Source organism: Mastigoproctus giganteus, chromosome 3 (genome assembly GCF_048544385.1).
Source record: "Mastigoproctus giganteus isolate SK-2022 chromosome 3, ASM4854438v1, whole genome shotgun sequence".
NCBI classification, from domain to species: Eukaryota; Metazoa; Arthropoda; class Arachnida; order Uropygi; family Thelyphonidae; genus Mastigoproctus; species Mastigoproctus giganteus.
In genome coordinates this window covers 245,257,237-245,282,183 of record NC_143577.1, presented here as the reverse complement: position 1 = coordinate 245,282,183, position 24,947 = coordinate 245,257,237, and the positions used below count along the sequence as shown (strand labels likewise).

Below are 24,947 nucleotides of genomic sequence, written 5' to 3'. Positions count from 1 at the left end.
TCCCAACTTCTTGTTTTGTGTTCTCGTCAGTTTTCTCAGAGTAGATGTTTTCAGAGTTTAAAGCAATGGTCGGCAACCTTTTTTCCTTTTGGAGTACAATTTTTTGTTCATTATAACTATAAAAATCATATGGCTTGTCACTTGGCTAAGCGTTGGTATTAGATTTAACGACGGTTGCAGGGCGACACTTGGACAAACTTATCCGCATGTAATACAGTAAATTATTGTTATTATTATTGTTGTTGCTCATATTATTTCTCCCTGATTTGGGGTTCCACCCCGTTAACGGTATTGCTACCAAGTACACAGGGTGGTGGTTATGTCTGATGTTACAGGTATTCAGGATTGCGACTTTCTGGAGTTCCTTGTAGGTCTTCTCTGGAAGACCTATTGCTGCTAAGCTGTTATGTTCTTTGGAACCATACCGGTGGTCGACACGATGATCGGGATGGTTGTTACTTGTTGCATATGCCACATCTCTTTGATCTCCTGTCATAGGTTCGTGCACTTCCTGATTTTTTTCTCATGCGTTTTCTGGAGGTTGCCAGTGTTGGGCACCGCTATGTCAATCAGATAGGTAACCTTTTCCTCAAAGCCGTGCCGAGGGTGAGGCGTAACAAGGCTCATGCCTCAGTTTATAAGCTGAAAGGGGAATAAAAAAAATAATAATAATAAATAAATAAAATAAAATAATAATAATAAATAAATAAAATAAAATAATAATAATAAATAAATAATTGCCAATGTTTTCGATTTTGTTTTAATTATTCCAATCCGTTTATCATCTTGCTTTTGCAAGACGAAAATCTTTGTCGCACCACTGTACATACACCGAGCTCTGCGCGCCAGCGCTGTATGGGGCGCCACGATGGTTGTCGCCCCACTGGTTATCATTTTTATAACTTCAATTACTTGTGTCCCGCAGAGTTAACATCGACGCCGTCGAGCGTAAACGCTCTACCTCTACGGAAGATACGCAATTTAATTTAATAATCCTTTTATTTTTATTAAAACGTGTTCCAGAAATGTATTTTATATACAAGTCAAGTACAAGTGAGCTTCTTGTAGTAGTTGTGGACATCGTCTATTCCTGGGGTTCACCATTTGTTGGACTTCCTGATCAACTGTTGTACTTCTTCCTCCCAAATCTTCCACTTTATCATCTCTTGTATGTCCTTGGTTTTCTTCCGTTCTAGCTATCCTGTCTTGTCCAATACTCCTGTAGAAGTCTATTTGGTTTTCATTGAAGATTCAGTTGCCTATTTTCCTCTGGGAGCTCTCTTTGTATTGATATAGTCTCTTGCTGAGTGCGAGGAGACTCTGCTTCAATGTGTCTAAGTATCCTATTCTCTGATTTTGGGTCTCATATTTGCTGTGGACATTGTCTCTCTTGACGATGCTCTTCACTTTTCCAATCAATTTTTACTTCTATAACTCCGTTGGTACTCAGTCAATTAGCCTATGTTGACTTTAATTCTTCTATCTTCTGCTGAAGTATTTTTTCCCAAGTTGGCAGTTCCTTGTTTTTTTTGGTTCTTCTGCTGCTGGTCTCTTGATTCTCTTCCAGTAATCTTAGTGGCTGCTATGGCAGCACAATACATGGCTGTGTGGATGGCCTCCAGTGTTGCACCATTGTTGTCAAGGTAAAGTGGTATTATTTGCCGATTGAGGTGGTCTGTGATTCTCTACAGGATTCTATTGGATCTCTGCTTTGGTATCACGAGTCTTTGTGGGATCCATTCCCTCGAATTCTGTTAGGGCCTTCTTCCACTCGTCTTCTGTTCTGGATATCATGACTTTGTCTCTTTCCACTTCAGCTACTCTGGATTGTATTTCTTCTTCCTCTTCCTCCTCTGGTTACATGTTGTCCATTTTTGTTGTTGTTTGTAGTTATTGATTTTTTCCAAGATTGCAGGAGCTACCAGGGTCTTCATGACAATGGCCCTTCTCTGGTCTGCTATTTGCTGTTCAGTGAGCTGAACACCCAGGAATCGTTCCAACCATTTGGCATGTAGTCTCGACCTGTACATTGTCGTATTGGTCTCTAGCTTGGTTATTTCGTAGTATGTTTGTATGATGAACATATTCATTTCAGTGCCTTCATGCATTGTTGTTTTCTTCTTTGCTGGGTGGTCACTAGTGCAGTTGCACAGGAAGCACTTCCATTTGGTTGGGCTGGATGGTCTTGCCTTTCCCTTGTGGTAACTATATGGGGGACGGTGCCACTTGCTCTGCTGTCTTTCTCGGGAGACTGTCTCCAACTTTTTGAACTGACTCCTTTGTCTAAGGCCTGATTGCAAGTGATTTTATCCTGTGCCACACTCTCCAGTATGATTATTACTTCTCTTTGACATCATTCATTTATGGAAGTGGATCTGCAGGGGCATTCCTAGGGTATGTGGTGCCCGGGTGTCAATCACAATTTTGTGCCTGGGTGGCAATTGAAATCTGGCACGCCCCCTTTAAAATCTTCTTCATATATGTATCTAAGTTTCAGGTTGTCAGGTGCCCCTTGAACATTGGTGCCTGAGTGCAGTGCACCCCTTGCACCCTTGGGATTGCCTGCCCCTGTGGACTTGTTTAGCTTCAGCTTACATACATTGGTAAGTTAGTTATTGTAGGTGACACCGGGTGGCGCCTCTTATCTGTCTCAGCCGTCACTTTGACCTTTGGGGAGGTAGGTCCACTGAAGTGACTTTTGCAATGGTTTTTTACTTATTTTCCTTCTCATTATTATTGTAATTTCTCTCTATACATTAAAAAAAGTTTTCCTCCTAGTGATATTTATTTGAGCCAATGGGAGAAGAGGGCGGTGCAATTACGTCACTACAAATGCACAGGTAAAAAATTATTATTTTATTATTATTATTAATAATAAAACCAGCCAAAAAAAAAAATTTCTGAATTACCCTGAGAGAGAGAGAGTCAGAAGTAGAAGGGAATCATCAAGAAAGAGAAGAATGATGATATCCAGCTCAGGACCCTGGGTGTGCCAAGCCCATACTCACCAAATGTGAGCCCCTGGGGTTACATTAGTCATTTCCTAATTAGATTTTGATTAGTGCATTATAATGTTAGTATATTAGTATAATGTTATTATTATACAAATAATAACATTATACAATACAAAACTATACAAATATTTACAAAACATTAAACTATTTACAATCATACCTCTACATTGTTGGTGAACGTTACATGGAAGGAACACAAAAATGGTTACTGGGCAGAGACACCTGCTGTTGACAATGTAGAGTGCGTACAGGAGACGCATGCCAACATTCTCTGCATTGAAAGGCAACTGCCCCATAACGTTCACCAACCTCGTGCACAAGGTTGGTGAATATTATGGCATCATTTTATGTTCTATTGGCTGTTTAGGGATCCGATATAGTTTGTATATTTGTAACTAGTTTAGTGTTTTGCAAATATTTTAAATATTTGTATAGTTTGTAAATATTTTAGTTAAATATTTTAGTCCTGCTCTTTCGAATGCAACAATATTCCTCATGCATAATGGAACCTGAAGCAAAAGGCCTTTTCATAAGTGACCTATGTAAACGCAGGTAAATAATTACATAGTGATATATATTTGACCTTGAGAATGCTGCATGGTGGGGTAGCTAATGGGAGAAGAGGGATGTGGGTCACGTGTTACAAGTGGGAGTGGAAATCGTCACTACAAATGCACAGGTAAATAATGACATAGGTCATTGACTGATTAGATATCTATCAGTGCATTTCGACACATGTGTCTTTTATGTAGAAAAGATTCAACTTACTCCGTCATACATCTGCGAGGGCTGGTGGTCAAAGTGAGCAGGGGGCAGAGCCCCCTAGTATTATTATTATTATTATTATTATTATTATTATTATTATGCTGGTCTCCCAGCATGACAGAGATGCATTTGCTTCTAGTTCCAATTTTTAACATTTATAGCATTCCCATTTAAAATGCTTCCTCTGCTTATATTGCATTTTTGAATCATTGGGGAAGTATCAGTTCTGGTTAACTTAAGTTTATGGTGTTTGGCAAGGGTTTGTGTGACAAGGAATGATGGGCACATGTAGCTCCGCCCATAGCTTCTCCCTGATTGGTACTGCGAATAGTTAACGCCTTTTATCTCTCAGTGTCACTGACTCGACACTGCACTGTCCAGCCATGTCGTCTGGTTGTACTTCCTTGGATTTTATGTGGTTTTTAACTAATAGCCTCCGTAGCCAAGTGTCAGGAACAGAAGTGCAGTAGCACATGCTCCTTGAGTAGACCAGGGGGTTCAAGCCTATGACTGCTAAATACGGTCGATCTGCCAACCCACACTGGACTAGCGTGGCAGATTATGGTCCATTTTTTTTTTTTTTTTTTTTTAAAATGGGAGAAGAGGGATGCGGGTCACGTGTTACAAGTGGGAGTGGAAATCGTCACTACAAATTGTTGAGGAGTCTTCCATCCTGCAGTGGGTTGGTAATGGCTGCAGTTTACCTGTTTTTTTTTGTTTTTTTTTTTAACTAATAGCATAGCCCCTCCTCCCTTCCTATCCTTTCTATCCTTCCTGTACACATTGTACTCTCCAAATTCCATTTCTGCATTCCTTATATCTGTGTGACACCATGTCTGATATCCCAACAATATCTGCCTTTGATGTTTTGACCAAAACCTCAAATTCATTAAATTTATTTACCAAACTCCTAGCATTGGTATACACACAAGTATACATGTACCTGTTCCTATTCTTAGCTACCCTAACACAGCCCATGTATTTACTTGTTCCACAATGACTCCCAGCAGTGTCTGAAATCCCCTGCACCTTGTTTTCTAGGCTGCTGCTCATTCTAATAGAAGTAGTGCAAGAATCACTTTCATCTCTGCCAGCAGCTACTATTAATCTATTAGTCTGTTTGTCCCTAAGCTAGCAGTTTTCTGACCCACCTAACACTGCCTCGATAGCATCAGCAACAATTCTTGCACCCTTTCTATTTAAGTGTACCCCACCCCTGTAGAAGAAGTCTCTCCTGTTAACAAGCACAGACCAGGCTGAGAACAATTCTACCACTTGAGCCTTTTCAATCTCTCCAGGGCCGAATTGATTAACAAGGCTCTCGTCATATACTCACTCCTATCATGGCTGGGCAGAATTGCAGATACTTTCAAATTCAGCCGTAATTCACGGCTTTTTTTTTTTCAATATAAAGAAACAATTGGGCTTGTCTGGGATTTTGAAAAATATTGGATAATGGAATAAATAATATCAAAATCAATACTGGAGTGGGTATATAGCATAGCTTGTACACAAGCAATCGAAACATAAAAAAATTTTATGGTTGTATTTCTCCAATTAAAAGTGTGTGTGTGCGTGCGTGCGTGTGCGCACTGTAAAAATGACTCTAGTTCCATTTTTAAAACTGCATTGCAGTGCAATTTGGGTGTGTTGAACTCCAAAATAGAAACTTTTTCAAATGCTTTTTTTATAGTCATTTTGCAAACTTTTTAAAACATCCTTATATAATTTTTAAAATGTAGACCTTTTTTGCAGAAGGCTACTTGTTTGTCTTATAAGACCTTTCATTGGCCCGGTACTAATTGCCCAGCATAAAAATTTGAACAAATTTTTTTTGCATTCTTAATTTTAACTGGTAGCAAATGTTGGGAATACTTATTTCATTTGAATAAAAAAAAAAAAAAAAAAAAAAATGTCTGAGGTTGTGTGAATTGGATTTTATTTTAAATTGTTTAGTTTGATGTGAAATCTGTTCTGCAAATAAACATGGGCTTTTGCAATTGATTTAAACCTTGGTGAGACAAGGAAAGAACTTGAATTTTAAGAGCAAATTTTATTTCAGATAAAGAGGTATGAAAAACTGGAAACAATAGAAGAACGGCGGCAAGCAGCAAGAGAAATCTACGATAATTTTATAATGAAGGAACTTCTCTCACATACCCATGTAAGTGTAGAGTTTTCTATTTCTATAATAACTGTTCAGTTTATTTAATTTTTTTTTATAAAACATCATTCCATATTCACTGTATTGAAATTTCTCTACTAAATAGCCTAACAGTACGATAAAAACTCATTGCAACATGTCTGATAACCAAAAGTGCTTTAAATGGAAAGTGTCTACTGAATAACATTGAAAAATAAAATGACAAAAATCATGTTCTTATCCCTCATGTAATAGTAATGTTGTCAGAAGGAAGTAAAACTGCCTATTTTCATAAATTGGCTGGGCGACACTTTGTGATGGAACTTTCCGCCAGTGAAGTTGATGCCACTTTGTTTATATTTGAAGCCATTTTGCTTTTCCAGATTTGGATCTGAACACTGCTATCTTTGTATGCAGTGGCATGTTATACCATCATCTGGCCAAGGCAAAATGGAATTTGGGGGCCTATCTAAAGAAAAAGCTAATAAAAAACATTTTCAATTTCATTTTATTGTGACAACAAAACAAACAAATTATATTTAGTTCTTATTTAAATATATAAATATATATTTATATATTTAAATAAGAACTAAGTATGAAATTTCATCAAAATCGGTAAAACATTTTTGAAAAAAACGTAATTTCCGAATTAATCTTGAAGTAAAGTTCATTGACCTTGGCAGGTAGAAAGTTCAGTTTCCGATAAAAATCACTTTAAAATATTAGTAAAAAATAGCAATAAGTTTTTGAAACAGTAATTTTGGGGGGCCCCTATGATTGGGGCCCTAGGCAGATGTCTTTTTTCCTATAGGATAATGTGCCACTGTTTGTATGCAAAAGTAGAAACACCACCTGCTGCTTGAAACAAAGCCATGGCAATGGTAATTGTAAATTGATTTTTTGCTACTTCACAGTGACCTTGGTATACAAATCATAGTCAGTACTAAGATGGTGCATTCAACAAGTTGTCTGTGGAAATCTATATTTGTTTTCTGTATAATGATTTTCATCATGTTTCACTCATTATAAATTTGGTGCAATTCATGTTTGATGTTGTTAAATGAACATCCACATTGCACTCCACAATTGCCCTTGCAAAACAGAACTTCTATTGACTTTTCATTGTTTTGTTTGTTTTTAGAAGCCACTCCTTAAACAGCTTATTTCTCATCAGTGTATTCTTATTTGCCCTTGCCTCATCCCTTGGAATAATGAAGCTTCTTGAGCTTGCTGATCACTAATGGCTGCAAATTTTTGAAATACATGACAAGCAGCAGAATAAGATGGAACGTTTCCTCTTTGTTCTCTTATTACCACTACATTTTGACACCTCATAGACTAGAGTCTTATTGAGAAGGAGTCAGTGGCCTAGCCAGATGTGCATGGGTGCTACAGCTAGAGAACATGTTTGGTGGGTTCACTGTGAAAAGTCACTTGGATGAGCAACAAAATATGGAATATCAATTAACAAACATTAACTAACATCCCATATTGTCAATTAATAAACATTTCAATTGGTTTGTTATTACTGTTAATACTAAGATTTTCCAATCTGTAAGGGGCATTAGCACCATTGAACAAATAGAAAAGAAAATAATATAAAATGTATTGAAAGATGCTATTCATATACATACACTGATGAGCCAAAACATTGTGACCAGCAAGTCGTTATGCAAATTTAAGCAACTGCAGGTAACTACAGCACGTGCACTCGTCAGGACACTGTATAAAAAAACACCTGATACTGAGCTCCGTTAATCAGTCTTACTCTTGTTCTTAAGATGAGAAAGGCAGTGGACTTAAGCGAGTTTGACAAAGGCCAAATTGTAATGGTCAGACAATTGGGTCAAAGCATATCCGAAATGGCACGGCTGGTGGGATGCTCATGGTCAGCCGTGGTTAGTACCTACCGAAAGTGGTCCGAGGAGGGAGAAACCCACGAACTGCCGGCGAGGTGTTGGACTACCACAGCTCATCGTTGCTTGAGGTGAGGGAAGGGTGACTGTGGCACAACTTGCCGGTAATTGGAATGCTGGTGATGGGAGTAATGTGTCACAACACATTGTTTGTTTGTTTGTTATTTGGTTTTTAGGAGCATTAGCAACTAAGGCCATATTGCTCTTGGATATGCAGTGGTCATTCCGTGACCTTTCCGCATCCTCCGTATTTGGTGGTGACGGGCTCGAACCCCTGTCTAATCGAGAAGTGTGTGGTATGCACTGCTGCTCCTTCCCACCTGGCTACGGAGGTGCCTATAACACACAGTACATCGAACCCTACTGAAAATGGCACTGCATAGCCACAGGCCGCTCCTAGTGCCCATGCTAACCACAGTTCACCGGCGACAGTGCCTACAATGGGCACACGAGCATCGAAACTAAACCTTGAGTGATTGGAAGAAGGTCATCTGGTCCGATGAATCACATTTCCTGTTACACCATGTGGACGGTCGGGGACGTGTGTGTCATTTACCTTGGGAAGTGATGGCATCCAGGTGCACCATGGGACAAAAACAAGCCGGTGGTGGCGGTGTCATGCTTTGGACAATGTGCTGCTGGGATACCCTCAGTCCGGTCATCCATGTGCCGGGCACTCTTGACGTCTACCATCTACCTAAACATCATTGCTGACCAGGTACACCCTTTCATGGCAACGGTCTTCCCGTCTGGCGGTTCTGTCTTTCAGCAGGATAATGTGCCATGCCACACCGCCCAGATTGTTTGAGACTAGTTCGTGAAACACGAGGGAGACTTCCAAGTATTGCCCTGGCCTCCAAATTTCCCAGAGATCAGTCCCATCGAGCATCTGTTGTTTGTGTTGGAACAGCAACTCCGATCTGCAGTGTCTCAACTATGGACCTTACAGTAGTTAAAGGATCTGCTGGTTATGTTTTGGTACCAGATACCACAAGACACATTTAGAAATCTTGTAGCATCCATGCCTCGCCAGGTACGAGCTGTTTTGGCTGCACGTGGAGGACCAACATCATATTAGGTAGGTGGTCATAATGTTTTGGCTCATCAGTATATATCAATTAGGTACATTCTGCATTTTCTGCTCCAGACACCTGCAGACAGTTGTTAATAATTTGATCCATATCTCTCCTCAAAAGATGGGCTATTTTAGTCCATCAAGTTTACTTTAGTCTCAAAAAGTAAACTCGGTCCATTTAGTCTTTCCTGTCCCTAGTTCTTCTGAAATAAATTTTGTTTTGAAATTGTATGTTCTGAACTTGCCATGGTAACTGGAATTTTTGAAATTAGTAATTGTTAATATGGTACAAAGGTCATGGAAACTGGTGAATAATGCATAATTTTCAATGAAGAGAAGATGAGCTGCTTATTTTACAGTCTTAAGTTTAGAAATGTCACTTTTCAAAAAAATTGAAGAGATATTAACGGAGTTAATACAGTCTGTCGGTTACATCAGTGCAGAAATTTTTTGCCAGCTTTTTTCTCCTTTCTCTAACTCATCCTCTGATACCTTAGCAAGTGTTTGTGATTCCATAACCACAAACACTTGCTAAGATATTAATATGATGCAGCTTTGAAGAAAATTGGTAGAAAATGCAGCATTTTAACGAGGAGCAGGTCTTATACAGTCATCGCAGCTTTAGGCTGAAACAATATTAACTTAGTTTGCATTTTATTTGTTACATCAGTGCTGTGCTTTTTTTGCACCTTTCTCTAATTCATCATCTGATTTTTTTTTTTTTTTTTTTTGGCAAGCATTTTATTTGAGAACACTAGGTTGTAGAGCAAGGTGGGAGGGGTTCTTATGGGACAAGCAATTATACAGGCAGGCTTAGAGTTACTAAGATTGCAAACTGGCATGCATATACTTACTTCTACACTAATGCTAGGTGCATAGGCTGATGGAATAGGTGATGAAGAGTTCAGGTGAAAAAATTCTTAACAACCAAAGTTTTTTGGTTAGGATCAGCTTTGATAAATTCAGGCCTGAACCTTTTAGAGCAAAATTACAGTGGCTGGCATTTTGCTCTAAAAGGTTCAGGCTCGAATAGCCTGCTGTGAAGAAATTCTGTGCAACTGGAAGGAAAGGTGAGGCAAACTGTGCTAGACACCTTCATTAAGTAATCATCTTCAGTAGATCCATAGCTAGGCACTTTGTACCTGAAGAATGAATAACAGTTAGTTATATCTAAATATGTTAATTTACTAAACATCATCATTAGTATTTAATATTTTTTTTAATTTAAGTCTTTTTCAAGTTATTAGTATATCTGTGTTAATATTTCACTTTACCTTTCTGTTATCTATCCTCATTAACATAATATTTAGAACCAAATTTTACATGAACTTTACTCAGTGTAAAATTACGAGGAACTTGCCATTCATGTAAAGTGAGGTATGACTGTAGTAACACCAGCGGAATAGAAATATAACAAATCATGATATATGAAATTATTAAATAATAGCACCATATTTATAATGTATGATGCAAGATAACATAGTTGTAAACAATTTTGTAAAGAACTTGCCCTACATAAAAAATATTTTTATTTAATTTTATTTAACCCCTCTCTTGAGCAGTGGTGGCTCATGACTGATGTTTGGGGGTGCTGCATCTTAAAGTTACATTAAATTGTTTTGGTTATCAGACATGTAGACATACACAGCAATAATAATAAGCAAGTTAAAAATACTACAAAACATTAACTAGACTTTTACCATTAACAGTCTTGAACTTTTATTTAAAAACAAAATCCATTCTTCAGTTTTTATTTGTTGAAAATAGATTAACTTTTTCATTCAAGTTTGGTGCACTGTTGACCAAACTTTTCTCTGGTAAATAAATTTGATGAATTTGAGGTATTTCTCAAAACGTCAAAGGAAGATATTGTTGGGATATCAGAGACATGGTGTCACACAGATATAAGGAATGCAGAACTGGGATTTGGGGAGTACAATGTGTACAGGAACGATAGACAGGATAAGAAGGGAGGAGGGGTTATGCTATTAATTAAGAAACACATAAAAGGAAGTGAAGCCAGTCGACATCACTGAACAGTGCAGTGTCGAGTCAGTTTGGTGTGACGTAAGCACTGAGAAATCAAATTGAGAGTAGGAGTGGCCTAATGACTCTGATGAGTATAATAAACAACTGTACAGGGAGAGTGGGCCCGTAAATCAGAGAGTCTTATAATGGGGGATTTTAATTTCCAAGATATTGACTGGAATTTGTGGGTTGGTCACTCACACACTAGCAAGGCTTTTGTGGATTTATTGGATGATTGTTTTCTACATCAGCATGTTCAGTAGGCAACTAGAGGGAGTAATACTATTGATTTGATTATCAGTAGTGATTCTTCATGCATAAAGAATCTGCAGATACATACCAACTTTACATACCAACTAAGAAATATTGTTCAAGGTTTAGGCCTAAATGGATGTCAGATGAACTAATGAGACATATGGCAGAGAAGAAAAATGCATGGGATACATATAAATTAATGGGTGGCAAGGAAGCCTATGATAGATATGAGCTGGTCTGTAACCAAGTCACAAAAGAGATTAGGCAGGCAAAGGCAGATTATGAGAAATTTTTGGCAAAGGAAGCAAAGAAAAACAACAAAGAGTTCTTTACCTATGTAAACTCTAGAAGGAAAGGGATGAATCAGATTGGTCCACTGGATATTGATGGTTCAACTGTTGATGATCCTGCTCAGGTGGCTAACAAACTAAATGAGTGTTTTTTATCTACATTCACCCATGAGGAGTTATTCAGGGACGGGGATGCCAGAGTTGAGTTAAACTCTCACAGTGAGCTAGATGATTTTGTAATAACTGAGAGGAAAGTAGAGGAGAAATTGTTGAAGATAACTATAAAAAAGGCAACCCAGGGTGGATGGGATCTATCCAGTTATATTAAAGGAGGCAGCAAAGGAAGTAACCAAGCCTTTAGCCATAATTATGAGAGCTTCTTTGGACTCAGGGGAGATACCCATGGACTGGAGATGTGCAAATGTGACCCCAATTCACAAAGGAGGATCAAAGGGTGACACAAGTAATTATAGAACTGTTAGTTTAACTTCTATTCCAGAAAATGTAATGGAGGCACTGGTTAAAGAAGCATTGCAGGATCATCTAGATAAGACTTCAGTTATAGCTCGGACACAGCATGGTTTTGTTTAGGGAAACTCTTGCCTGACCAATTTGATTGGATACTATAATATGGTCACAAAGGAACTGGATGCAAGAAATAACTTTGATATCATATATTTGGATCTTAGAAAGGCTTTTGATACTGTTGCACATGGAAGACTACTGAACAAATTGGAGCAGTGTGGCATTGGAGGCAAATTGCTTCTATGGATAAAGGGATGGTTGAGTGGGAGAAGACAGAGAGTGGTAATCAATGGACACTGCTCATCATGGACTAATGTTATTAGTGGAGTCCCTCAGGGTTCAGTGTTGAGTCCATTGTTGTTTTCTGTATTTATAAATGATATTGATGATGGTTTATCAAGTTAATGTCCAAGTTTGCAGACGATACAAAGGTTGGCAGAGTTGTTAAGGACACTAACGACAGTATGCTGCTGCAACAGGATCTAGAAAAGTTGAGCAGATGGGCTGAGAAGTGGCAAATGAAGTTTAACATTGACACATGTAAAGTACTACACTGATAGTGGTAGAGAACGAAAAGGACCTGGGGGTAATTGTGTAGGCAGATATGAAGTTTTCTGAGCAGTGCAGACGGTTTGCAAGAGTAGCTCATAGTGTCTTGTCAATGATATACAGAAATTTTTCTAGCAGGAATAAGAAGGTGATTATCCCCTTGTATAAAGCAATGGTCAGGGCACACCTTGAGTACTGTATACAGGTCTGGAGGCCTCATTTTAAGAAGGATGTAGAGCTGTTGGAATGAGTACAGAGAAGGGCAACAAGATTAGTGAATGGAAGAAAGGGTTACTCTTACGAAGAAAGGCTTAAGTTTTGCAAATTACAGTGTCTAGAGACTAGGCACTTGCGAAGTGATCTGATTGAGGTGTATAAAGCCTTGAATGGTTGAAGCACGCTCAATGCCGATGGGATTCTTCCTCTTGCTCTGAATAATCACCTGAGAGGGCATTAATTCAAATTGAGGAAAGACAGGTGTAGGATAGATGTGGGGAAGTTTGCCTTTAGCCAGCAGGTAGTTGGTTGGTGGAACAGACTTTCATCCTTTGTTGTGGAAGTTGATAGCCTAAATAAATTTAAGGCTGAGCTGGACAGGTATTTGGAACGAACAGAGGGGTGAAATGGGAGCGTTTCTTTTTTGTTTTTTTTTGCTTATGCTGCATAAGCTTGCTTTCTTGCATCATATGACTCATACTAATGCTAATGCTAATGAAAGCATTGCTTGAGCATTTAGCCTTTCCTGATTCATAGTACTCCTTACAATTGTTTTTATTCTTTTTAATGTCAGATGGCAGCATTCAGGCTCTGAAGTAGTCATCAGAATGGTCAAAAGAACTTTCATGAGCTTTGTAAGTTCACCAAGAACTTCAGCTAGATTATTTTCTGAGATAAATTTCAGCAAATCAGTTAATTTGCAATAATTGTGTAGATCATGTCTGCTATAGAAAACTGTAATTCCGTAAGAAGTTTTTCTCTTTCAATCATGGGATATGCCTCAGTACTCTCCTGTACCTGTTCCATGGGCATTTTCATATGAAAAATAACATAAAGTTCTCCTTGTTAAACAATTTAGCAGCACTTAATTGCTTTGAAAAAGAATATCTCTCACTTATGTCAACACCTATATAGTTGCATACTTCCTTCACTTCAATCATTAGTGTTTTTGAAGAATTTTCACAGTACATGGAATTTCTGATTTTTAGAATGGCATTCTTAAAGTTTCCTATATATTCATGTATTTTAACTGCCCCAATTTCTTGAGATTGTATTTGATTATAAATAACTTCCACGTGAGGCATTATCTGATGGAAAAGTTCTAACCAGAACTTGAATTTTTCATTACTCAAGATGTGCAAAATTTCAGTTGCTTCTGAAATCATTTTATCTGCATTTGTTGGTGCTTGTAGTTCCTCCATGCACTTTTATAAGGATTCAAAATTTTCATAAGCACTGTTCACGGTGCGTATATTGAAGTTCCATCTTGTAGGGAAGGTCGGGCAACACGACTGTCCATATGCTTTCTGAGAACAGAGAAATGCTGTGGTGATCTCGAGAAAAATGTTGGTATCGACATGTGGTTCGAAAAGAATATTCTTGAACCTCAGGTACTACTTGCTGCATTCCTCATCATCAGATTCAGTGTTTGCACATTATATTCACTGCATAAAAAATTGGTTTTCTGCCAGTTTTTTTTGCAGTGTATAAAATGTGCATTTTTGTACACTTCTTTTATTTTAGCCTGAACTCCACCTTTCTTGCCTTTCATCACACTTATGCCATCAAATGTCTGAGCAACCAGTTTTTGAGTATTTCCTTTGAGGATTATGTCTAACTGATCTAGAATGCGATTCAAAATTTTGTCTGCTGTTTGGTTTTCCAGAGTAAAAAAACCCCAAAAACGCTCAAAAATGTCTCCATTCAGTTCATATCTCAGGGAAATTGCCATTTGTTTATGTTCTGAAACATCCATTGTGTCATCAGCCATGACAGCTATGAATGAAGCTTCTTTTTATTTCATCCTGGCATATTTGCAGCAAACAGTCAAGAATATCATTCTGAATAGTTTTTGAAATGCCTTTAAATACTGCATTACTTTCTAAATGGTTCTTTAAATTGGAATCTAATGTACAGGCGAAATTTATTAATCCTCTGAATACTCCAGGATTTTTAGAATCATCTTTTTCATTGTGTCCACGTAAAGGACTTTCAAACTGTCCACAAAATTTAATGCAGTCTATTATTTTAGATAATACCTTACCTCGTGATTCTTGGTACCTTTTCTGTTATGTTTGCAGATCGAAAGTCCTCACTAAGCTGTTCTTTAATATTTATGCTTCCTAAAAGCGATAGTGAAATCACATTATCAGTATGTTTCTTCAAACTCTCATGTTTTTTTTCTTTCATTCTGTTTATGTTTGTAAAGCCACTTTTTGTCCACGTTAAGTCACCTCTGAACAGTAAATATGGAAAACAAAACAATGCATTTTTAACTTCACAACCACAAAGCCAACTTTTCCTTTGGTACCATTCAGTTTTAAAACTGCGAATATATTTCTTATTATTACTTATTCCCCTGCTGAGAAAGAATCTTTGGTGTGAGGTGGCTTTTTTAATCGCATTTTTTTTCTTGGAGAGATAATTGTGAAAAACTAAGTTGCTGAAGTTTATTCACTGTTACGCGATTTACTTCATAGGGAAGCATGCATGGAGCCCATGATCGAATCAAATTTCACAAAATCGTGTGGCATAGAAATAATGTTTTACTTACACATCACCTCATAATATAGCTTCAACTTACCAAGTTCAAGCTCAATTCGCAGTTAAGCTGTAATCACATAATTACACTGTTGAATGTTGAGTATTGACTTAACACTGATATTATTTAATTACTTAATGGGAATTCGGGTGAATAACAAAAAGACACTGACATTGTGACACACCCATCATGGTCAGTGATGAAATCTGCACTGCGTGCTTTATAATGACTTTGATTCATTTCACCTATAAAAAATGTATATTGGCAAGTTGCCAATATGCTGGTTGATCAGATATTCACTGGAATGCAAAATGTGTCACTGCCCGGCACACAGTGAGGCCTATGGTTAATTAAACTTCAAAGTTAGAAACAATTTTGTGTTTTTATTTGTTTATTATTGAAATGATTACTGGAAATAGAGGATGTGCATACTATATGCCAGTCCTGTTAATAAAAATATTCATTGCTTTGTATCGTTCTTCACAAAATTTCATATAACTCCATTCACTGTATATCTAGATTTAAATAGCTGGGGGTGCTGCAGTGACTATGGATGAGCCGCCCCTGCTCTTGAGTACTTTCATACATCTGTATTTTTAAGGTGAGGTCCAATGTGTAATATGTATTTTTGAAATTGAAGAAATTCTTAGAATTCAGATCCAAAAGTTGATAAAATTGAATCAAGTGATATGTAATAGATGTAGTGGATATTAGTTTCTAAAAAATTATAAAAAACTGGGTAGTATTTATATGAATTTTAAAAAAATTTAATTCCGATTTCATATTTGTGAAATAATTTCACTTTAATGTTGGCAATCAAGTCAAAATAAGACAACCTAACATAAATTAATCTGTTATTATATAAAAAAAGTTAAAAATTTGATGATGAGTTTTTTATTAATTTCTTATAAGTTTTTGAAAAACATTTATTTGAAGTTCTACAAAAAAACTCCCTCCACATAGCCAGCCCTGGAAGCTCACTCATGAAACGGTTAATAAAGCTGAATAAGTAAAAACTACTTATTACAACATGTCATCTGGAGAATACTTTAATATAGTCATATATGAAAAGCACGGGAAAATAAATATGCATCTAACACTGTACAACAAAAACCACTGCATATTGTTATCATAAGTGCTAGATTCAAGTTTATTTCCATATGCTTTTTATATTGTATTTAATTTTCTCCAGATGATAGCTAGTAATAATGTCCAGTTGAAATGTTGCAATTCAAACCTTTTGTAAGCAGGTTTTACTTAAGTTTATTTAGAAAGAAAAATAAAATTTCTTTTCAACAAACAGCAAATGTGCATCATTGAAAAATAATGTAAGAAATGAAATAATGATATGAGTTTTGGATTTGGACATGTTTTACAAGATTGCAAATGTTTGGAAAAATGCTTGTCATTGATATTTGCAAGTTATTTTGGAGATGTGGGTTATCAGCCTTATTTTATTTTTGATATTATTTATTTCATTTGGAAAACAGCTGTTTGCATTTATAGGTACTGTCAGTTGAGGTATTTTACAGATTATAATGAGGAAGGTTACATAGGACGTTTTATCCTGCTCCCAAACAAAAAAAAAAGAAAAAAGAAAAAAGTGGCTCATGCCGTAAGAAAGGAAGGTATTTCTTACTCAATGATAATATGAAAACGGAATGCAGGCCACCTAACTCATAAGGCATGTTGCCTTAATCTAAAGTAAGACTAAGTCAATAATTAGCTTTATACATATAATTTATTGTTATAATGTAAAAAAAAATATAAAGTTATAACTTAATAAACTTAATCTTTGGCAATGGATGCAGAGAAAAACTGCAAAGAATTCTTTACTTATGTAAACTCTAGAAGTTTACATAAGTAAAATCCCAATAAACATAAGAAAAATGTAAACCAGAAATAAACCAGAAAGTGCAAATTGTTTTTATTGTTTTATGGTCATGACCTCCAGAATGTGCTTTAGAAAAATATCACAAAGGTGTTCAAAATTGATTCTTATAATGGGAACATATGATAACAATGAAAGTGTAGTGCTTCCATTATAAAAATCACCTTTTAGAAAGATAAATAGCTTAGTTGTATAGCGAAAATTTCAACTTCCAAGGTCTTGGAATGAATTACCAAAAAAAACAATGTGTTATTGGGTTCACATTATGATATTTTCACAATACCTCCGTTTATTCCTATGGGATGCAAAATATGTTTCCACGATTTTTTTAAGTTTGCATCGGCCAGCAAAAACTTGCATAAAGTCAAATTTCCTTAAGTTGAGTATTATGTAAGCTGGGGAGTTGCTGTATATATGTGTGGAAATTTGCCTTTAGCCAGCGGGTGGTTGATAGTTGGAACAAACCTCCATCTGTCATAGTGGAGGTCAGTAACTTAAATAAGTTCAAGGCAGAACCAGACAAACATTTGGGGTGAATGGATGGGTGAAATGGGAAGGGTGTTTTTTTTGGCTGATTCTATATAAGCTTGCTTTCTTGCATCATATGCCATGCTAATATTAAGAAACAAATAGTTACAATTTGCAGTAGAAAATTAGTTATAACAAAATGCAATTTAATGTACAGAAATAATGTAAAAGTTCCTTCACCTAAAAACATACCACCACTTTGTTGTGGTAGGCTTTTAGTTCTGTGAACTTGGACATTATTTCTGCGTATTAAATTGTATTTAATTATAACTACCAGTAATATGAATCAAAAAATAAATTAAAATAAACTGATTGGGGCTCAGTGGTTTAAAGTTTGTTTTAATTTATTTTTGCTTTATATTACTGGTCATGTTGTTGATAGGTTTTAGTTCACTTTTATAGTGATATCAGTAGTTATTGTGAAGCCAGAATAAGAAAAAAATTAATACTTATTCTTATTTTGACTTCACAAAGTGAAACCTAAGAACAAATACTTTGTTCAAAGTATTTAATATTAAAAAACTTCAAATTTACACAACGAGATTCACCTTACAGAGCTCACCATCATGAGAAACTCACTACCTGTAACCCATACGCATTCCAAGAACTCACTGCCACAAGCCCATGGGCATTCCAGGAAGGTGATCAGATAAATGTGCACATGAAAAAAGGCCACATTCCACACAGAAAAACCCCCATTGTCATAAATGCTCACATGAAAAATACCCGCATGGAAAATTGCTCACATGGAAAATACCCACACAGAAAATTGCTCACGTGGAAAATACCCACACGGAAAATTTTGCACACGGATAAATGCTCACACGGAAGAATGCTCACATTATTTTTAGTTTACAAAAAACAAATTATTTCGTATTTCAAAACGCAACAAAATGTTGAATTTATATATTTTATTTCTACTTCTATATGATGTATTTTAATATAACTTTTTATATAAAACTTTTGATTTTAATATAAAGTAGAATATTTGGATGTAAATGTTTGTAAGGGAAATAAAATGCCCTTGTTTTATTGCAAATAAAGCCTTTTATTTTATTTATAAAAATAAATTATTTTTTCTCTGTCTTACAAAGTCAACAGTCAACACTTTTTGGTTTTTTATCAAGAAACAACTAATTCAGCATATTTCAGTGATTTATTTATTTGTGAAGGATTTAAATAGAATTTTCATTATTATGTTAGCCAATCTCTGCAAGTATTTCAGTTTGTCTTCTACCTGCTCATATTTCTGGGCAAATTTAACCCCAGGGGCTCACATCTGGTGAGTATAGGCATGGCACACCCAGGGTCCTGAGCTGGATATCATCATTCTTCTCTTTCTTGGTGATTCCCTTTTACTTCTCTCTCTCTCAAGGTAATTCAGATTGATTTTTTTTTTTCCCCTGGTGCAGCATAAGCCTCAGGCTTCCTTGCACCATAAGGCTAATAATAATAATAATAAGTGGCAACTAAGTCATGCAGTGCATCATATAATCTCTTTTTCACCTCTAGACAACCTGCCTGTGCATTAGCCAATGTGAATCTGTGGCAAGCCAGGTCCCTCTTCAGTCCGTTAAACAAAAACCACATGCTGGGATGAATGCAGTGGAATAGGGAATTAAGTGCATTGTGAAATCCCACACAGCAGTTTGTAGTTTTAGGCGACCGTTCAAGAGCCGCATCATGATGATTTCATATTCTTATTAGAAACTGGGGATCTCTTCCTGCTGCACCCTCAATTATGTGGAAAAGAAGTATGTGAGACACTCCTCACATCATGGATCGGGACAAAGGCTAATGCAGCTTGAGTTTTATATTTATATCAGTTTCAAATTCAGTCTTCAAACCAACATTGCTGAATTTCCTGATGAGACTCTGACACTGATGGAAATAGCACCCTTTGACCTCAGCATCTGGAAAGGCAACCCTCACTGCATTCATGCAAGCCTTCTAAAAATTCACTAAAACCTTTTGAGGCACCAAATTTGAAACCAACAGCATCATGATTTCAAACGTTCTATTATAAGTACCCAAGTTCTTTTACTGTAACGAAATGTAAATACATGGAAGATATGAGTTATCCACCTTGGCATGCCACGTATACAGTTGGTAAAACATGTTTGGAACTTTATCAAAGGTGCCATCTCCATAAATTGTATCTGTTAAATTCAACCAAGAGTTCTTTATCACCTAAAACCAGAATTCTGTCTGGATCATCCACCCCTGAATCATGAAGTATCAGTTGATGGTACTTCTCAGGAATGTCAAAATTGTTGTTGGATTAGGCAAATGACCTTCTTTTCTGTGATTGAGAAGATTTCTTGCAAGGGATGATTGTTTGGGCATATGGGCCCAGTACATCATTACTCAACTCTGACAACACATTCCCCATCACATTGCAATGAGTAGAACTAATTACTCTCATGTATTGCCTCATTTTGCTTCTGGCAAAATGAGGCAATACGTGAGATGCTGCATAAGCTCATACATTTGCTTTCTTGCATCACATGCCACTACTACTACTACTACTACTACTACTACTACTACAACGTTGGTTTTTGCTTTTTGAAGACAGGAATCCTGACAATGTTCAGTTGGTTGTTATACTATGTTGCCATCTTTTGTCTTCATAACTGAATGACAATTGAGGGTGCAGCAGGTAGAGATCCCCAGTTTCCAGTAAGAATATGGAATCATCATGATGCAGCTCTTGAATGGTCACCTAAAACTACAAACTGCTGTGAGGGATTTCACAATGCACTTAATTTCCTATTCCACTGCAGTCATCCCAGCATGTGGGTTTTGTTTGATGGACTGAAGAGGGACCTGGCTTGCCACAGATTGACACTGGCTAATGCAGGCAGGTCATCTAGAGGTGAAAAAGAGAAGATATGATGCACTGCATGACTTGGTTGCCACTTTTGTGCAGGAATATGAGCAGGTAGAAGACAAACTGAAATACTTGCAGAGATTGGCTAACTTACAGTAATAAAAATTCTATTCAAATTCTTGACAAATAAATAAATCACTGAAATATGTCTGAATTAGTTGTTTGTTGATAAAAAAACCAAAAAAGTGTTGACTGTTCACTTTGTAAGACAGAGAAAAAATAATTTATTTTTATTAATAAAATATATAAATTCAACATTTTGTTGCATTTTGAAATATGAAATAATCTGTTTTTTGTAAACTAAAAATAATGTGAGCATTCTTCCATGTGAGTAATTTACCATGTAGGTATTTTTCTTGTGAGCATTTTTGACAGCAGGTTTTTTTCTGTGCCGAATTTTCTTGTGGGCTTTTGTCAGGGAACCTTCCAGGAAACCACACATAAAATGGTTAACCATGTCTTAAGATTTGCTACACAATTGATGCTGCAGATATGAGCCAATGGCTTATCTTTATCTCCTGTGGCATACCCAAAATATAATCTTTATGCTTCTTTTACTAAAGAAGTCTTTCTCTTTTGTTTCTTCACCATGAATTTGTAATGGATGCTAATAGAAGTTATCAGGCTTGTTGAAAAGAAATTGGATGAATTCAGAACTAAAATATGTGAACTTATTAAATTAAAAATGTCACAAAATATCATTAAATGACATTATTGTTAATCCACCATGTGCTTGCTGTGTGGTCAATCCACCATGGTTGCTGTATGGTTAATCCACCATGTGCTTGACTTGCTTTGCTTATACTTTAAATTGAGAAGGGGTGTACATTGTTTGGCCACATTAAACGCATATAAATTGAGAAATTATTGCATGTGTTTTGTGCTGTGTGAATCCCTCTGGTTTTAGTTATGTAGGGTAGGTTGGTAAAACTATATGTTATAATATATCTGAGTACCAATAAATTTATATTTATTTCATATCACTATTTTCCATTATAATTCTTGTGACTACCTTACCATAAGTGTTTATTACTTGAATCTTTTATCTCTCCCCCCACTTCCCCAACCCTTTTCAGGATTACTCTAAAGAAGCAGTAACACATGTTCAGAAATATCTCATGAGGAATGAAGTGCCAGTAAATTTATTTCAGGTAAATAGTTTTATATATCTTTTGTAAGATCTAAGGTTTCAATATTATGAAATTGAAAGATGTGCCAAAATTGTGTTTCTGTGTGTTGCGAAGTGAGTCAGGGTGTGTCATTTGTCCTGCCATTATATTACTTCACCACATATTGAGTAATCATGTACCAATTCTGCCAGTTTGTTATACATTGTGTCAGTAATAGTATACAAATTAAAATCTAGTTTACCACAAACTGCACAAGCATGTCTGGAAAATGGTCAGCAGGTATAGTTAGGTGCATGCTACCAAAAAGGCCAGAGAAAGTAATCTCTTTAAGAATGAAATTAGAAGTATCAAAATGATTTAATGTGGATGAACATGTGACAGGCATAGGCCAAGCATTTAACTTACCTTGAACCACAGTGATGGTGATGATTCATATGGATGCTGAAGAAATTATACCTTTATCCATCAAACATGCCAGAATTGCAAAATCAAAATATCAGGTGATGGGCAGTATGAGAGCCTGTTTTCTTTGGTTTGTGAATAAATCCCTGGATTACAGTAAGCTTATTCAAGAATTAGGTAACTTCCCACTTCTCCATGCTGTGCATCCTCCATATTCAATGCTGTAGCTGCTAAAATGCACAATTTGCAGACTCGTGTATTTTCTGTAAATGTGATTTACAGATAATACATAATTTACAGACAGTTTACTGAAATATGCAATCATGCTGTCTGTCAGAATCAAACTATCTGTCCATAATCTGCAATTTGCAAATTATGGGTAGTTAGTATCTTATAGGAATATATATACTGTTTATACCACTAAGGATTTCAAAGAATGTTTATTTATGTTTCAATTAATTAATGCTTTAATGTTTCTAATTTTTCTAATTTTCTAAAGTTATTAATGTTTCAATAAATTTCCAGTTACTTAGTAATTTTTAAGAACAGATGCCTTGCACAAATAAAGGACTACTTGTACAATATAATCTTTATGTTGTTTTGACATGGTTGTGCATGTTGAGTTAGGCCAAGAGACAGATATCTCTTATCCTTCACTGGGATCAACATTCCTGTTCCAACAGATTATCCTGGACTTGGCTCTTAAGGTGGGAAACCCAATAAACCCAAGTTTTATTTGGCTTATGCTTTATCCTCTCCTTGCTGTTTGATATTTCTACTCCCTATTTCTTGTTCTTTTTTTTTCTATTAGAATAGAAGTTTTCTGCTTTCCTGAAACTTACTATATTTTACTTTTAGCATAATTGCCTGACCAAACCATCTTACATTAGTGTGTACCTCTAATGCTACTGGATTGTCTTAGCATTACAATTAGCATCGTCATACGATGCAAGAAAGCAAGCTTATGCAGCATCAGCCAAAAAAAAACAAAAAAACAGCTCCCAGTTCACCCATCCGTTCGTTCTAAATACCTGTCAAGCTCAGCCTTAAATTTATTTAGGCTATCAACTTCCAAAACAAAAGATGGAAGTCTGTTCCACCAATCAACTACCCACTGGCTAAAGGCAAACTTCCACACATCTATTCCACAACTGTCTTTCCTTAATTTGAATTTATGCCCTATCAGGTGATTATTCTGAGCAAGAGGAAGAATCCCATCAGCATTGAGCATGCTCAAACCATTCAAGGCCTTATACATCTCAATCAGATCACTTCACAGGTGCCTAGACTCCAGACACTGTAATCTGAAAAATTTAAGCCTTTCTTCGTAAGAGCAACCCTTCTTTCCATTTATTAATCTTGTTGCCATTCTCTGTACTTGTTCCAACAGTTCTACATCCTTCTTAAAATGAGGCCTCCAGACCTGTATACAGTACTCAAGGTGTGGCCTGACCATTGCCTTATACAAGGGGTTAATCACCTCCTTATCCTTGCTAGAACAAATTCCTGTAATATCACTGACAAGACAGCATGAGCTACTCTTGCAGACTGTCTGCACTGCTCAGAAAACTTCATATCTGCCTGCACAATTACCCTCAGGACCTTTTCATTCTCTACCACTGTCAGTGTAGTACCACACAGTTGATATGTTACACTGGGGTTACTGCTTCCCATACGCAGTACTTTACATTTGTCAATATTAAACTTCAGTTGCCACCTCTCAACTTTTCTAGATCCTGTTGCAGCAGCGTACTGTCATTAGTGTCTTTAACAACTGTGCCAACCTCGTATCGTCTGAAAACTTGGACATAAAGCCTGATATACCATCATCAATATCATCTGTAAATACAGAAAACAACAATGGACCCAACACTGAACCATGAGGGACTCCACTAATAATGTTAGTACACGAAGAGCAGTGTCCATTGATTACCACTCTCTGTCTTCTCCCACTCAACCATCCCTTTATCCATAGCAGCAATTTGCTTCCAATACCACACTGCTTCAATTTGTGCAGCAGTCTTCCATGTGCAACAGTATCAAAAGCCTTTCTAAGATCCAAATATATGATACCAAAGTTATCCCCTGCATCCAGTTCCTTTGTGATCACATCATAGTATCCAATCAAATCAACTTAGTCAGACACAACTACCTCTTAACAAAACCGTGATGTTTCCAAGCTATAACTGGAATCTTGTCTAGATGATCCTGCAGTGCTTCTTTAACCAGTGCCTCCATTAATTTTCCTGGAACAGAAGTTAAACTAACGGGTCTATAATTACTTGTGTCGCCCTTCGATCCTCCTTTGTGGATTAGTCACATTTGCATATCTCCAGCCCATGGGTACCTCGACTGAGTTCAAGGAAGCTCTCATAATTATGGCTAAGGGTTTGCTTACTTCCTTTGCTGCCTCCTTTAATATAACTGGATAGATCCCATCCACCCCGGGTGCCTGTTTTATGTTTATCTTCAACAATTTCTCCTCCAATTTCCTCTCAGTTATTAAAAATCATCTAGCTCACTGCCAGAGTTTAATCTAGCATTCCCCTCCCTGAATAACTCCTCATGTTTGAATGTAGATGCAAAATACCCATTTAGTTTGTTAGCCACTTGAGCAGGATCATCAACAATTGAACCATCAATATGCAGTGGACCAATCTGATTTATTCCTTTCCTTCTGGAGGTTACATAGGTGAAGAACTCTTTGCTGTTTTTCTTTGCATCCTTTGCCTGCCTAATCTTTGTGACTTGGTTACAGACCAGCATATATCTATCATAGGCTTCCATG

General features: G+C 36.6%; 1 protein-coding gene across 2 annotated transcripts in view; it reads left to right on the top strand.

Moving 5' to 3' along the window:
* The window catches only part of Gprk1 (G protein-coupled receptor kinase 1), a 485,675-nt gene that overhangs the window by 244,709 nt on the left and 216,019 nt on the right, over positions 1–24,947 (top strand). For both annotated transcript variants that reach the window (XM_090370993.1, XM_090370992.1), the window contains exons 4-5: positions 5,842–5,943; positions 21,704–21,778. In XM_090370993.1, the coding sequence (XP_090227119.1) occupies positions 5,842–5,943; positions 21,704–21,778 (177 nt within the window). The remainder of the gene's footprint in view (positions 1–5,841; positions 5,944–21,703; positions 21,779–24,947) is intronic.